The sequence below is a fragment of the Ctenopharyngodon idella genome, chromosome 5 (assembly GCF_019924925.1).
Source record: "Ctenopharyngodon idella isolate HZGC_01 chromosome 5, HZGC01, whole genome shotgun sequence".
Classification (NCBI taxonomy): Eukaryota; Metazoa; Chordata; class Actinopteri; order Cypriniformes; family Xenocyprididae; genus Ctenopharyngodon; species Ctenopharyngodon idella.
Genome location: NC_067224.1, coordinates 15784075 through 15800000, shown reverse-complemented (window position 1 = coordinate 15800000; position 15926 = coordinate 15784075). Strand labels below are relative to the sequence as shown.

General features: G+C 38.5%; 1 protein-coding gene across 4 annotated transcripts in view; it reads right to left on the bottom strand.

Annotated features, from left to right (window-relative positions):
• The window catches only part of fam172a (family with sequence similarity 172 member A), a 194344-nt gene that overhangs the window by 173979 nt on the left and 4439 nt on the right, over positions 1 to 15926 (bottom strand). For all 4 annotated transcript variants that reach the window (XM_051895764.1, XM_051895768.1, XM_051895767.1 and 1 more), the window contains exon 4: positions 8914 to 9014. In XM_051895764.1, coding sequence (XP_051751724.1) covers positions 8914 to 9014 — 101 coding nt within the window. The remainder of the gene's footprint in view (positions 1 to 8913; positions 9015 to 15926) is intronic.

Sequence of the window (15926 nt, the reverse complement as noted above, 5' to 3'; positions counted from 1 at the left end):
TTTGTAACACTATAAATGTCTTTACTGTCACCTTTGATCAAGTTAATGGTTCTCAAAAAGTATTGTTTTCTATCTTTCTTTTTAAAAAAAAAAAAAAAAAAAAAAAAATCTTGACCCCAAACTTTTGAACAGTAGTGTATAAAATGTAACTATATTGTAACTCCCCAGTTCATAACACAATGTTTCTGGAAAATGGTATAATGCAAAACATTACTGCTTGGTTTGTAGCTTTCAACACATTGTTTTGAAACATTACTACACTTTCAAGACAGAAAAAAAAAAAAAAAAAGCCAGCTAGTGACATCATTTCGGTGAGAAATTATTAGAATTTAAAACAACAATGCATAATAAACCACAGAAAGGTTAAAACAGTAAAATATGTAAGGAAAAATTGAATCCAGGCTGTTGAATTATTAGAAAATAATGCACACCCGAGGTGGTAATGCGGCCACAACCTCGGGTGTGCGTTATTTTCTAATAATTCAATGGCCCAAAGTCAATTATTCAGCTTATACTACAGTTACCCACCTCAAGACACTGTTCAGATGTTGTATTTTGAAATATTTGTCAGATTTTTGTCCTTAAAACACTCTTGTGTGTGGGAATCATATCTTATGCCTCTCATCCCAAGCCTCCAAAACGTCATTTCAGAACTAGTAATGGAGACTTGAGCCATTGATAGCAGTTGATTTGACTGCTAAATTATGATTTTTTTCGTTTTTATCATATTGTTTACTATATGTATTTGCTTGGTCAGTGTCATTGTGGGTTTTGGTTCTTTTGCTGTTGTAGGCCGTAAGGACCTTTTGAAATAACTGAAATCATTTGGCGAAGTTATATGGAACTGTAATGCGGTCAAGGCCTGCCTGGAACGTAATAATTGCACACCTTAGAACATTCGTCAACCAATCAGATTCGAGCATTCAACAGCCCTGTAGTATAAATCTATATAACACTCGGCCACAAGGGCCCACACCTGCCCCCTCGTTCAGTGGGCCATCTTTATTGTTTAGTCTTGCAGTATGTTTTAATAGTAAAATGAAATTTGATTCATCATGATATAACCCTTTTAAAACTATTCTGTAGACTTCCACATATTTTCACACACCAACATATAAAATGTGTGCAGATTCTGTGTGGGAATGCAAGACTTAGGTAGCGGTCGACAGAAATGGGTTTCTGAGAGGCTGATGCCATTATATGCATAATTTCACTGTTATTTCACCATCACATACAAACTTCTTCTAAGCCAGAAAAACACTAAACCACATGTCGCACTGCTGGAGTCCCCCATATAAGATACATAAACACAGCCATGTCTCATGTGCCAATGATATGGGTCTCAGACAGGACAATGGGTGACCACACATGGTCAACTCCAGGCTCCGACTCCAGGAGGGGGTTTGTTTACAAGCTGCTGATGTGGCGGCAGTGATCTGGAGGATCAGAAAGGAAGGAAGAGCCTTAGCAGGGGGATCTGCAGGGGAGCGGTGGGGAGACAGAACACATGAGAGAAGGGGGGTCACGCTAATCCCCCCACAGACACCGTCCTCTGCCAGCTCACGCACAACACCACAGCTGAGAAAAGAGGGAGCGTGGGAGGAATGGACGGAAAGAGACATGAGAAAGGCAGAGACGCCATGGTGGCCTTGACCAGAGCGTGTCGTCTGGGTGGGCAAGCGATAAGGTGGACACACACAGCTGAGGGACTTAATGAAGTGCACTGTTGTCTTAGAAAGTTGATCTGTTTGTAAACTCCCATGCGGCAGGAATCCTCTTCAAACAACGAGGAGGGGGTCCGCGGGCCCCCAGATGAGCAGAATAAGTCAAGGGAAGCGATAAAGCGAGAGAAAAGAGGGAAAAAAATCCACAGACCTCCCACAACGGAGGTATTACGACTCAATCTCCCCCGTCCGGCTGACCTTAGCACTCGGGTGATAAGACATTTGTGTTCCATGTTGGAAAAAAAAGAGGAACGTCATATGAAACTCTGACCTCTTGCATGACAGGAATCTCAGAGGGAATTGAAAATTGAGGACAGGTGCTTATCAGTTGGTCCTGCTCTGACCCGGACTAATGAGCCAACTGGACTCCGGACAGTGAAGGGTAATCAATACTGCAAGATGTGTTTGTCTTAGCCACTGCACGCTGACTTCAGATCAGTCGAACGACAGGGTCTTTTAGAGCTGCTTGGGCAGGACAGAATGAATGAATGACTTCAAAGATGTTTGGATAATGACAGTGATGGAGTGACAGCAGGGAATTACCAATAGATTAAAAGGCAAGAATAAAGAATACATGAAGACAAGACAAATCCCCAAAACAGAAACACAAACACAAGGTCGAGAAAAGAGGGAGATGTGAATGCTGATTCATGACAAGAGAGAGGGTTGAGAAATAAAACAGCTCAGTTGGACTCCCCTTTTCTTGTTATCTTGTTCCTCTTTTAAATATTTAACTTTTTGCTGTTGTCAGAGAAAGAAAGTGGGCACACTTCATGTGATGGTCCCATAAGGCTCCTATGTGATTCTTTTCTCTGTTGTCAAGCATTGAAATTCAACTTTCATTCATTCATGTCTCTATATTCGGACATGTAACACCCTTATTTTACCATTCACTCAATTTACAAATGCTAAAGTGGAGTCAGACAAGAAAAAAAAAAAAAACATTACATTAATAAAAGCTGGGTTTTTATATTGACTGTAACTTTAGAATGTAACATTTCCAAGTGTACAGTAACAGGCTACTATATAGGGAAAACATGGGGGGACGGGAGATTCAGACTTGATTTCATCAATCGTGATTTGATTGGATAATGAAAATGAACAACTAGGTATTACAATTTTTTTACTTTAAAATAAAATTATTTTAGAATACCAATGAGACCAGTGTCATATATTAAGAATGTGAAACAGCGACATTTTAATATTATTTATTTATTTATTTATTTTTGGGCTTCTTTTGAATCTGTTTAAATTTTAATAATTTTAAAAGTGTTTTTTATTAGCTTTTATATATAGTTTTTATATATTAATATTTAGCTTGAATTATTTTTTTTTTTTTAGTTTAGTTTTAGTCATTTTAACTTTTTTTTTTTTTTTACTTCAATTTGTCAAGGCTCAATTTCAAATGTTTAGTTTTTCATTGAATAAAGATGAACTATATATGAACTACACAAACCTGTGAGGAAGCAACGGTTCTTTCTAGTAAATCAACAGCAGCCATTTTATGGGAAGCTGTTCTTAACATAAAAACAATACAAGCATGACTGATGCTGTTGCGTGGACTCTTTAGTCACTCTAAAACTGCTATGATCTTGTGCCATGTGTGTGTGTGTGTGCGTATGTTTGTATTTCCTCACATAATGAAACAACTAACATTTACAGTAACATTTCACTTTTAACCCAAGTGTTGCAGTACAAGTTATGAAATTTGGTTAAGAGGTCTGTTCAAATCCAGAGATAGTCCAGGCTGCATCACTTCCCAATCCAGTTCGAATTCTCCTATGTCACTGTCCAATTTCCAATCAATTAAAAGCAAAAGATAAGCAAAATACTCCTCCTGAGTCAATGTTTCTCTCACACACTCACAGTATAAAGCCAATCAGTCTAAAATGTGAAAAAAAGGGGAGTTATCTATGAAATCAAGCCATCTGGGCAGCTCTTCTTCATTACAATACTGTATGTCTGTCATTCCACAGATGCAGAGAAAGATCCTCATTTATTAACAGCTTAATGCTCTCCCATCTGGAGTCGAGCCCACACTGTGTCACCTAGCGCTGAGAACAGTCACTTACAGCCCTCCACACGCACTCTCTCCGTGTGTGCGTGTGTGTGTGTGTAAGGTAACGTTCATGACCCTCCGCCCACTGCAAACATACCAACATGGACCCACACAGTACCTGCCACCCACACACAAACTCACACGCCGTCAGACACAAAGTATGAATGCATAAACAGCGTTGTACTGGCAGGGAGGTCAACAAAATGGCCAGGTAAACACACAAAACAAAACACTCGCATATATTGAGGGAGAGCCACAAACTTGCAAAAAGCAACAGACACCTGATATTATGGTAGGAAAGACACAATATGAAATGCTTGCATATAATCTCAGAAAAAAAAAAAAAAATGAAAAACTTAATTACACGCAAGCAGAACATCTAAAGACCAGCAATCCCCCTTCCCCCGAACCCCCATGCCGTGCCCCATCCCTCCCCAGCTAACACGGTGATACACACACACCCCTCTAAGGCAAACCACTTGCCAGTGTTCAGTGATGCAAACCAGCCAATGATCTCACACTTTTGCATGCGTGTGTGTCTGCATACCCCCTAATGATGATCCCACCGTGATATGAAGAGAGACAAGGAGAAAAATGAAGAAATTGCCTATAGAAATACATAATGGAGTGATCGTGAATGACCCTGAGTTTCAGTTTGCCTCCGGCTCCTGTGTGCAGATTGCATTCAAAGATGCTGTAGATTTGCAGTCGCGCATTTGAAAGCGAACTGCAACACGCAGGTGTACAAGTCAATGTTCAGCTAGTGTTCAGAACAAACACTCTTAAAAACAATGCTTTTTTTTTTTTTGCATTTATTTATTTATTTATAATTCTAATTTATTTAATTTACTTGATTTTACTTTAATTTACATGATTTTGGTGCTGTTTGTTTAGAACTACATCATTTGTCCATCATCTTATTGGGTACGGAAACACCCAATTTAAATAAATTAATTAAAAAAATGAGAAAGGAAAAAAATAAATAAATAAATAAATAAATAATTGACTATTTTATTTAAAGTGTCCCATGATTTTTTTTTTTTTTTTTTTTTTTTGGTTCTGCAAAGATAACAACATGATCTGAAATAACAACATGAGGTTGAGTAAATGAAGACAGAATTTTAATTTGTGGGCAAACTATCCCTAGTAAAATGACTACGCCTAATTATAATTCAGGATGTTTCCTATGAAGTGAAAATTCTTGATGAGAAATGTAAGGGGGGAAAAAATCCGTTATTGGACTGAATAAACTTATTCATTATTATTCCACACTTCAACTATCAAGGTTGCTGGGAAATATGAAATGTTACTCCTCGTACTTCAACTTTTTTTGAAAGGTAACTTCTTCAATACATAACTTTGTGGGGAAAATCCTTGATCCTTTCCTTGGGAAGGCGGGTTTCTTTTTGCTAGAACTTCCTCACATTCTTTGAAGAAATCTGGCTTCTGTTTCATATTCTTCAACAAGACCAATGTAATAGTACTTTTTAGATTTGGACATAAAACACAGTATTTAACTATTAGTTAGTCACTATAATTTAATTTAATATAATTTGTTTACTACTTTTGCACTACTGTTATTTTGCAATGCATTGGCAATAGTCATGTCAATAAAAGACAATACACTAAAATTGAAATTGACAAAAAGATAAAGAGGCAGAGAACACACACAGAGAACACAACTACAGTACTTATGCTTCATCAATCCTAAATTCACCATCAAGCCTTATCGGCAGTGATGCCTCTGAACTGAGTCTCTCTCTCTCTCTCTCTCAGTGAACCTGTCAGGGTAAACCTGTGGTCCAGCAGCTCATTCAGGCCCGGCTGAAGTGCAAATTGGACATCTGGTGCTGCCTCCAGTCTCACAAAGACTCTCGCCCACTTCTGTACCCCACATTCACACTCTCAAATCTGAGAACGCTGGAACACAGGGACACACACAACCAACAGTGGCATTCACAGACACAAGGCATAGACAGTAAGAGGAAGAAACCAAGTTTTCAGCTGAATCTGGCCTCCGTATGCATTATGGTTAGAACCACATTAAATTCACACACTTTTATCACATTCTGTGTTGATTGCAGGGAATAAAGATTTCTGCGGATGGATTCAGATATGGTGACGCATGCTCAACAGAGCTAAGTATTCTCCCTTGTAGCTGAATGCAGTCAAAATACACTTTTTAGCATTTTTTTTTTTTTTCTGCATTTAAAAAAAATTAAGTAAATAAACATCCAAGGAGAGAAACAGGTCTGATTTTGTTCTAATTATCATAATTATATACAACATCATGCTTATTATTATTACAACATCAATTGTTATTACATCATGTTGATTAACATTTTCCACCATTTAACCATGGTATTTAAATGATGGTACTTCAAACAATACCATACAAATTACAATATAGAAATGTATTATTAGAGGTAAATGTTCAAAAAACCAATATGGAATTCTTTAATATGGAATTTTGTGGGTAAAATTCTTGATCATTTTGTTTGAAAGGTGAGTTTGTCTTTGCCAGAGCTTCCTTGCATGAAAGCCTCCGATTCATATTGGTCAACAAAACCAGTGCATTTGGACCATTAGTTGAGCTGAGTCACTGTGAATAAAATAAATTAATTATTAAAATAAAATGGCATTGCTAAAGTAAATGGTCGAGAAAACATGATATTAGTATGGAAGCATATACAAAGGCCCGGTTTCACAGACAGGGCTTAGATTAAGCCACGATTAGGCTTTTAGTTCAATCTGGGCATTTAAGTGGCTTTTATAAACTGCCTTAGAAAAAAAAAGAAAAAAAACACTGGTGTGCATCTTGAGACAAAACAATGGCATTGACATGTTTTAAGATATGTCAGTGCAAGTTGTTTTCAGTTAAAACAGCTTAAACATGCATTTTAGACTGGGACTAGACTTACAAGAAAGCATCTTACTGCCGATGTCTGTGTTGAACTTTAGAACAATGATAAACATCATTGGCACAGGTTGTACATCCAGTATATTTATGCAGGGTAGCTAGACATGACTTAAGGGATAAGGTATTACTATTTTCTTTCTAGACTGTTTAATGAATGTAGGATAACGCAAACAATACTTTAATATCAGGTGCCACAAATGCGATTTGATATTGCATGCATCTATATTGCACACATACATCAAAAGAATCTAACATTGCACAACCGAATCCTTTAACATTCAAAACAACATCACAAAACCCAACCTGCTTTCACTTCCATTCTATTTTGAATTCACTCAACAGAAGTTCATGAAATCTGGTCACCCGCTGTTCTGCTCCATAACTTTAGCTTTATGTTTTTAGCCACGTACACAGATTTGCAATGATAATAGGAGAGAAGTGTTTTTGTTTTGTTCTTAAAGGGACATTTCTCATAGGATCATACCTGGACCAGAAATAAAACACTCACATAATCCTAAAAGAGTCAATTTCTTTCCTTTGAACATCAAACGAATACGCACTACAAATAGAGCCAAAGAATACAGATGTAAATGAGCAAAGATAATTAAGTGCATGTATACACAAATTAACTTAAGACTCTGTGAACTGCATTTGAACTTTCGAAGCCATGTACACGCAGGTTACAGTAGAAAGAAAAACTTCCCAGAAATCCTGAAGGCACACACAAGTACACACAAATATTCTAATAAGCCAACAAGTGATACACATCAGAATACGAACAATCAACACTCTTAAACCCTGTAACATGCACACAGCCCTGGAGCGTGACAGTAGAACGAGGTTGGGGAAAGTAATGGTTGGTAAAGCATGAAGGTGTGAACAGTGAGAGTGCTGTAAATCAGAGCACAGCAGAGTTTGCTCTGACAAAACTCACAAAAAAAAAAAAAAAAAAAAAAACATGATGAAAGATGCTCTATATTGTATCAGAGAGACCCTAGTCACACCTATTCACCAGGTCCAAAATGTCTGAAATCACATTCAAAAATCCATGTGAACATGATTGACGGCCTACACAAATATCAATACACCACTGCTCTAAAACAATGGTTTAAAACTTTGGTGGTGGTGTGTAACTTTGAAAAAATACCTGTATGATATGTCTGTCAAAACTTCATATACATGCAAAAGTCTTGTGCATGTATATGAATTTACCCTTTTTTTTTCTTTTTTCTTTTTTTTTCGAATGTAATGTTTTTATTATTTAAAGCTGCAAACTGCAAATAACCAGCAAACAAACAAAAAAATGTCAAGATATATAATCTGGAAATTCATTCACTCATTCATTCACAAACTCGCTAATTAACTAAATGCCACATATTTGATCTAAAATACACTAAAAACAGAAATATTGTGAAATATTATTACAATTTAAAGTAATTGTTTTCTATTTTAAAATATTTTAAAATGTAATTTATGCCTGTGAAGCAAACCAGAAATCATTCTAATATGCTGATTTGGTGCAATTTTTTTTAGTATTATTATTAAATATATAATCATATATATATATATATATATATATATAATTATATATTTAATAATATATATATATATAAATTTGGTAACACTTTAGTATAGGGAACACATATAAACTTAACGCCTTTTCCCTCAATAAACTCCTAATTTACTGTTTATTAATAGTTCGTAAGGTAGTTGTCAAGTTAGGTATTGGGTAGGATTAAGAATATAGAATAAGGTCATGTAGAATAAGGTATTAATATGTGCTTAATACGTACTAATAAATAGCCAATATACTAGTTAAAAGACCCTAAAATAAAGTGTTACCATAAATTTTTATTATTCTTTTATGAATAGAAAGTGCCAAAGAACATAATTTGAAACAGAAATCTTGTGTTACCATATAACGTGTTTTTACTGTCACTTTTGATCAATTTATTGCACCCTTGGTGAACTAAAATATTAATTTATTTCAGATTTAAAAAAAAAAAACACTTACTGACCCCAAACGTTTGACCAGTAGTGTAAATAAATGCATACTTTTAAGTAACAGTCAAATTAATATTCAGTTAGATCATATTTAATCAAAGATGTTCTATACTATTGAATTAATGAACAAATAATTCCCACTATGATCTATGAAGATAACAAAATATCACATTCTTATTTAAAATGTTATCAAATATAAACATTACCTCTCCCAGTGCTTCATATCTTTTCTGGTTCCATCTATGCAGGTCCTCCTTGTAGTTGAAGACAAACGGCTCTCCTGTGTTTATGTGTCTTAACTGACCATCTACAGAAAATAAAAATACATAATTTTAACATTTTTGACAAAATCATAAAAAGTGACATCTTTAAAAGGCTGAGAATATCCAAATTTGGCTTGTTTACGCAGTGTCTTCCATAAACAAACAGGTTATAACTCATTAAGAAAGTTGCCCCACCCATATTCTGCTCTCTATTCCCAATAAAGTCACACTGCCCACTTTGATGTCCTGTTTGTGCCTGAGACTGGATGCATTTGTCTTTATTACCTTTTATCTCCCTATAACATTTCTCCCACAGTTCCACTTTAACTACAGATGAAGGGAATATTAAGGGCAATATTAGTGCAGAGTATCTTGAAGTGGAGCGTGAGGGAAGGCATGAAGCCAAAGCTTTTGTGAGCCAACAAGAAAAGAATGTTTTCTAACATAAAAGTAAGACGTCTCTGATTGGCCATCACACACTTGAAAGCCTTGTTGTTTTCTCAGCAAGGGCACAACATTGGCAGGCTTGAACTTATGTGAATCACTCTTTACTTTTACATTCAGCAACCATTTGCACCTGCAGTTTGAGGGGCCTCAAACACCTCAGCCAACCCAATTCTAATTTAGTAGTCTGGATCCAATGAAACACTTTTGAATAGACTGAAAGCTTTAGTACTAAGGGCTGTCCATAAACAGCCTGCAGAAGTCTTTCTACCTATCAGGAGCAGCACACCGTCTGTGACCTTCAGTTCAGAACCTCAGGCCTGCTTGATGTGCATCATTCCCCTTCATGCAATTAAATGCGTTTGGCTGGCATCCCCCCATCTGGCAGGTACAAGGCCTGCGAACGGCTAACGCCTCTCCTGTCCCCCTTACTTCGGCCTTCTGGGACGTCTGGCAGGCCTTCCTCAGACAGCTGGTGCAGCAATAGCGGTCTCTCCGCCACTGTACCTCAAGCCACCAGAGATCCGAGAGTGTGCGTGAGTGTAACTGGACCACTGCAACTGTTCCCTCCTATGAGCATCCTTTGAGGGGCTCATTTGAGAGCGGGCCAGCCGACTTCATTCAAAGTGACCCACTTGAATGCCACTGTTCTGCCAAGGCTGGACAATAAGGCCTGGCCTTTGCCAAGTACTGATGCTGCTAAACAGCTGCTGAGGTGGATGAGGTAAACAACAACAACAACAACATACTGGGTTAACACTAATGGTGTTTCAGAGGAAGAGGCTGAATGAGTGGCGTATTTGCCATCCACTTTTGGACAAAAGCATTTTATATATATATATATATATATATATATATATATATATATATATATATATATATATATATACACACACATATATACATACATACATACATATACAAACCCGATTCCAAAAAAGTTGGGACATTGTACAAATTGTGAATAAAAAAGGAATGCAATGATGTGGAAGTTTCAAATTTCAATATTTTATTCAGAATACAACATAGATGACATATCAAATGTTTAAACTGAGAAAATGTATCATTTTAAGGGAAAAATAAGTTGATTTTAAATTTCATGGCATCAACACATCTCAAAAAAGTTGGGACAAGGCCATGTTTACCAATGTGTGGCATCCCCTCTTCTTTTTATAACAGTCTGCAAACATCTGGGGACTGGGGAGACAAGTTGCTCAAGTTTAGGAATAGGAATGTTGTCCCATTCTTGTCTAATGCAGGCTTCTAGTTGCTCAACTGTCTTAGGTCTTCTTTGTCGCATCTTCCTCTTTATGATGCGCCAAATGTTTTCTATGGGTGAAAGATCTGGACTGCAGGCTGGCCATTTCAGTACCCGGATGTAATTGATGCAGTATGTGGTCTGGCATTGTCATGTTGGAAAATGCAAGGTCTTCCCTGAAAGAGACGACGTCTGGATGGGAGCATATTTTGTTCTAGAACTTGGATATACCTTTCAGCATTGATGGTGCCTTTCCAGATGTGTAAGCTGCCCATGCCACACGCACTCATGCAATCCCATACTATCAGAGATGCAGGCTTCTGAACTGAGCGCTGATAACAACTTGGGTTGTTCTTGTCCTCTTTAGTCCGGATGACATGGCGTCCCAGTTTTCCAAAAAGAACTTCAAATTTTGATTCTGACCACAGAACAGTTTTCCACTTTGCCACAGTCCATTTTAAATGAGCCTTGGCCCAGAGAAAATGCCTGCGCTTCTGGATCATGTTTAGATATGGCTTCTTATTTGACCTAAAGAGTTTTAGCCAGCAACGGTGAATGGCACAGTGGATTGTGTTCACCGACAATGTTTTCTGGAAGTATTCCTGAGCCCATGTTGTGATTTCCATTACAGTAGCATTCCTGTATGTGATGCAGTGCCGTCTAAGGGCCCGAAGATCACGGGCATCCAGTATGGTTTTCCAGCCTTGACCCTTACGCACAGAGATTGTTCCAGATTCTCTGAATCTTTGGATGATATTATGCACTGTAGATGATGATAACTTCAAACTCTTTGCAATTTTTCTCTGAGAAACTCCTTTCTGATATTGCTCCACTATTTTTCACCGCAGCATTGGGGGAATTGGTGATCCTCTGCCCATCTTGATTTCTGAGAGACACTGCCACTCTGAGAGGCTCTTTTTATACCCAATCATGTTGCCAATTGACCTAATAAGTTGCAAATTGGTCCTCCAGCTGTTCCTTATATGTACATTTAATTTTTCCAGCCTCTTATTGCTACCTGTCCCAACTTTTTTGGAATGTGTAGCTCTCATTAAATCCAAAATGAGCCAATATTTGGCATGACATTTCAAAATGTCTCACTTTCAACATTTGATATGTTATCTATATTCTATTGTGAATAAAATATAAGTTTATGAGATTTGTAAATTATTGCATTCCTCACAATTTCTACAGTGTCCCAACTTTTTTGGAATCGGGTTTGTATATATATATATATATATATAGAGAGAGAGAGAGAGAGAGAGAGATAATGTATACTAGATTATATTATAGTGCTGTCTGCACTCATCCAGCTCAGCTATTCAACCCTGAAAGAACTCTCTTATAAGTTCACCAAGGCTGCATTTATTATTATTATTTTTAATCAAACATACAGTAAAACAGTCTTTGATGAATAGAAAATTCATCAGCATTTATTTGACATAAATCTTTTGTAACAGTATAATTGTCTTTAACCACACTTCTGATCATTTTAATAATTTCTTTAAAAAATAAAAATAAATAAATCTTACTGACCCCAAATGTTTGAACTGTAGTGTATGTTATATGTTATACAGTCATGTGAAAAATGTGGTTTTACGTAGCAGGACATAATAAAAAAAATAAAAAAATAAATTAGATAAATACAACCTCAGATGAACAACAACACACGACATATTACACAGTGTCATGGTTTATTTAACAAAAACTAGACCAAAATGGAGAAGCCATGTGTGACAAATAAAGTACAACCTTTATTGCTTCCATAGGAATTAAGAGGGCAAGTAGCAGTCAGGCACTGCTAACCAAATGCCTTTGATTAACTGATCATCAGTAAGTGTGATCACCTCTTTAAAAGCATAAGTTTTGGCAGTTTGCTGGTTTGGAGCATTCAGGTGTTTGTTAACTGCTAAGGTGGAAATACATCAGCAATGATCTTAGAGAAGCAATTGTTGCTGTCCATCAATCTAGGAAGGGTTACAAGGCCATTTCCAAACAATTTGTAGCCCATCATTCTACAGTGAGGAAGATTATTAACAAGCTGAAACATTCAAGACAGTTACAAATCTTCCCAGTAGTGGACGTCCCAGCAAATTCACCCCAAGGTCAGACCATGCACTGCTCAGAGAAACCGCAAAAAACCTATGAGATACGTATGGGATAGGTATGAGGTCATACTCTACAGGCCTCAGATAGCATATTAAATGTTAAAGTTCAGGACAGTACAATTAGAAAAAGACGGGACAAGTATGGCTTGTTTAGAAGGTTACCAGGAGAAAGCCAAAAAGAATATGGCTTAGGTTTGCAAAGTTGTATCTTGTTTGCAGCCACAGGTCCTGGGCACCTTGCAGTCATTGAGTCGACTATGAACTCCTCTGCATACCGAAGTATTCCAGAGTCAAATGTGAGGCCATCTGTCTGACAGCTAAAGCTTGGCCGAAATTGGGTCGTGTAACAGGACAATGATCCTAAGCACACCAGCAAATCTACAATAGAATGGCTGAAAAAGAAAAGAATCAAGGTGCTGTAATGGCCCAGTCAAAGTCCAGACATCAACCCAATTGAAATGCTTTGGTGGGACCTTAAGAGAGCTGTTCATAAACAGATGCCCACAAACCTCAATGAACAGAAGAGTTTGCCAAAATTCCTCCACAATGATGTGAGAGACTAATAAAATCATATAGAAAATGATTACTTGCTGCTAAAGGTGGTTCTACAAGTAATTAAATCATAGGGTGTACTTAGTTTATCACACATGGCGTCTCCCTTTTGGCATTCTTTTCTATTTACCTAATTTTATGACCTGCTGAAGACCAGATGCTTTTTTATGTCCTGATACACTATATTGCCAAAAGTTTTGGGATGCTTGCCTTTACGTGCACATGAACTTTAATGACATCCCATTCTTAATCCATAGGGTTTAATATGGAGTTGGCCCACCCTTTGCAGCTATAACAGCTTCAACTCTTCTGGGAAGACTCTTCAACTCTTCTGGAACTCTTCTTTCCACAAGGTTTAGGAGTGTGTTTATGGGAATTTTTGACCATTCTTCTAGAAGCGCATTTGTGAGGTCAGGTAGTGATGTTGGCGAGAAGGCCCGGCTCGCAGTCTCCACTCTAATTCATCCCAAAGGTGTTCTATCGGGTTGAGGTCAGGATTCTGTGCAGGCCAGTCAAGTTCCTCCACACCAAACTCACTCATCCATGTCTTTATGGACCTTTGTGCACTAGTGCGCAGTCATGTTGGAACAGGAAGAAGCCATCCCCAAACTGTTCCCACAAAGTTGGGAGCATGAAATTGTCCAAAATGTCTTGGTATGCTGAAGCATTAAGAGTTCCTTTCACTGGAACTAAGGGGCCAACCCCTGAAAAACAACCCCACACCATAATCCCCCCTCTACCAAACTTTACACTTGGCACGATGCAGTCAGGCAAGTACCGTCCTCCTGGCAACCACCAAACCCAGACTCATCCATCGGATTGCCAGACAGAGAAGTGCGATTCGTCACTCCAGAGAACACGTCTCCACTGCTCTAGAGTCCAGTGGCGGTGTGCTTTACACCATTGTATCCGACGTTCTGCATTGCACTTGCTCGGCCATGGAAACGCATTCCATGAAGCTCTCTACGCACTGTTCTTGAGCTAATCTGAAGGCCACACAAAGTTTGGAGGTCTGTAGCTATTGACTCTGCAGAAAGTTGGCGACATCTGCGCACTGTTGGCGACTTTTATGTGGCCTACTACTTCGTGGCTGAGTTGCTGTTGTTCTTAATTGCTTCCACTTTGTTATGATACCACTAACAGTTGACTGTGGAATATTTAGTAGTGAGGAAATTTCACAAATGGACTTATTGCACAGGTGGCAACCTATCACGGTACCATGCTTGAATTCACTGAGCTCCTGAGAGCGACCCATTCTTTCACAAATGTTTGTAGAAGCAGTCTGCATGCCTAGGTGCTTGACTTTATACACCTGTGGCCATGGAAGTGATTGGAACACCTAAATTCTATGATTTGGAGGGGTGTCCCAATACTTTTGGCAATATAGTGTATGTAAAACCATAGAATTCATAAGGATGTACTTTCTTTTTCACATGACTGTATAAACCAATGAGCCAAAACATTATGACCACCTGCCTAATATGCTGTTGGTCCTCTGCGTGCTGCCAAAAACAGCGTCGACCCACCAAGGCATGGACTCTACAAGACCCCTGAAGGTGTCCTTTGGTATCTGACACCAAGACATTAACAGCAGATTATTTTTAGTCCTGTAGGTTGCGAGGTGGAGCCGCCATGGATCAAATTTGTTGGTTCAGCACATCCCATAGATGCTCAATTGGACTGAACTCTTCAACAAGTTCCTTAAACCATTCCTGAACAATGTGTGCAGTGTGGGAGGGTGCATTATGCTGCTGAAAGAGTCCACTTCCACCAGGGAACACCATTGTCATGAAGGAGTGTACCTGGTCTGCAACAATGTTTAGGTAGGTGGCACATATCAAATTTCCATCCACGTGAATGGCCGGACCCAGGGTTTGCCCAGAGCATCACGCTCCCTCCACCGGCTTGTTGTCATCCCACAGTGCATCCCAGTGCTATCACTTCCCCAGGTAAACAGCACACACTTACATAGCCGTCCTCGTGATGTAAAAGAAAACGGACTCATCAAACCAGGCGACCTTCTTCCACTGTTCTAAGGTCCAGTTCTGACGCTCACATGCCCATTGTAGGAGCTTTCGACGGTGGACAGGGGTCATGATAGGCACTCTGATTGGTCTCCAGCTACGCAGCAGAGTGTGATGCAATATGTGCTGTGACATATTCCTCCGATAACCATCATTAAAATTTTGTGTGACTTGTTCCACAGTAGATCTTCTATTGGCTCGGACCAGACAGGATAGCCTTCGTTGCCCTTGTGCATCGATGTGCCCAACACCCTGTCGCCGGTTTTTGATTTGTCCCATTAGTAAAGTCTCACCACTGCTGACCAGGAGCAACCCACAAGCCTTGCCGTTTCAGAGATACTCTGACCCAGTCACCTTGCCATAACAATTTGGCACTTGACAAAGGCACTCAGATCTTTATTCCTGCATCCAACACATTGTTTACAAGAACCGATTGTTTGCTTACCATCTAATCTACCCAGGCCTTAATATGTGGCCTTGTTAGGAGATGATCAATGACATTTTCTTCACCTGTGACTGGTCAAATATTACTACCTCTACCACAAAACTTTTTTAAGGGATCAGGACACC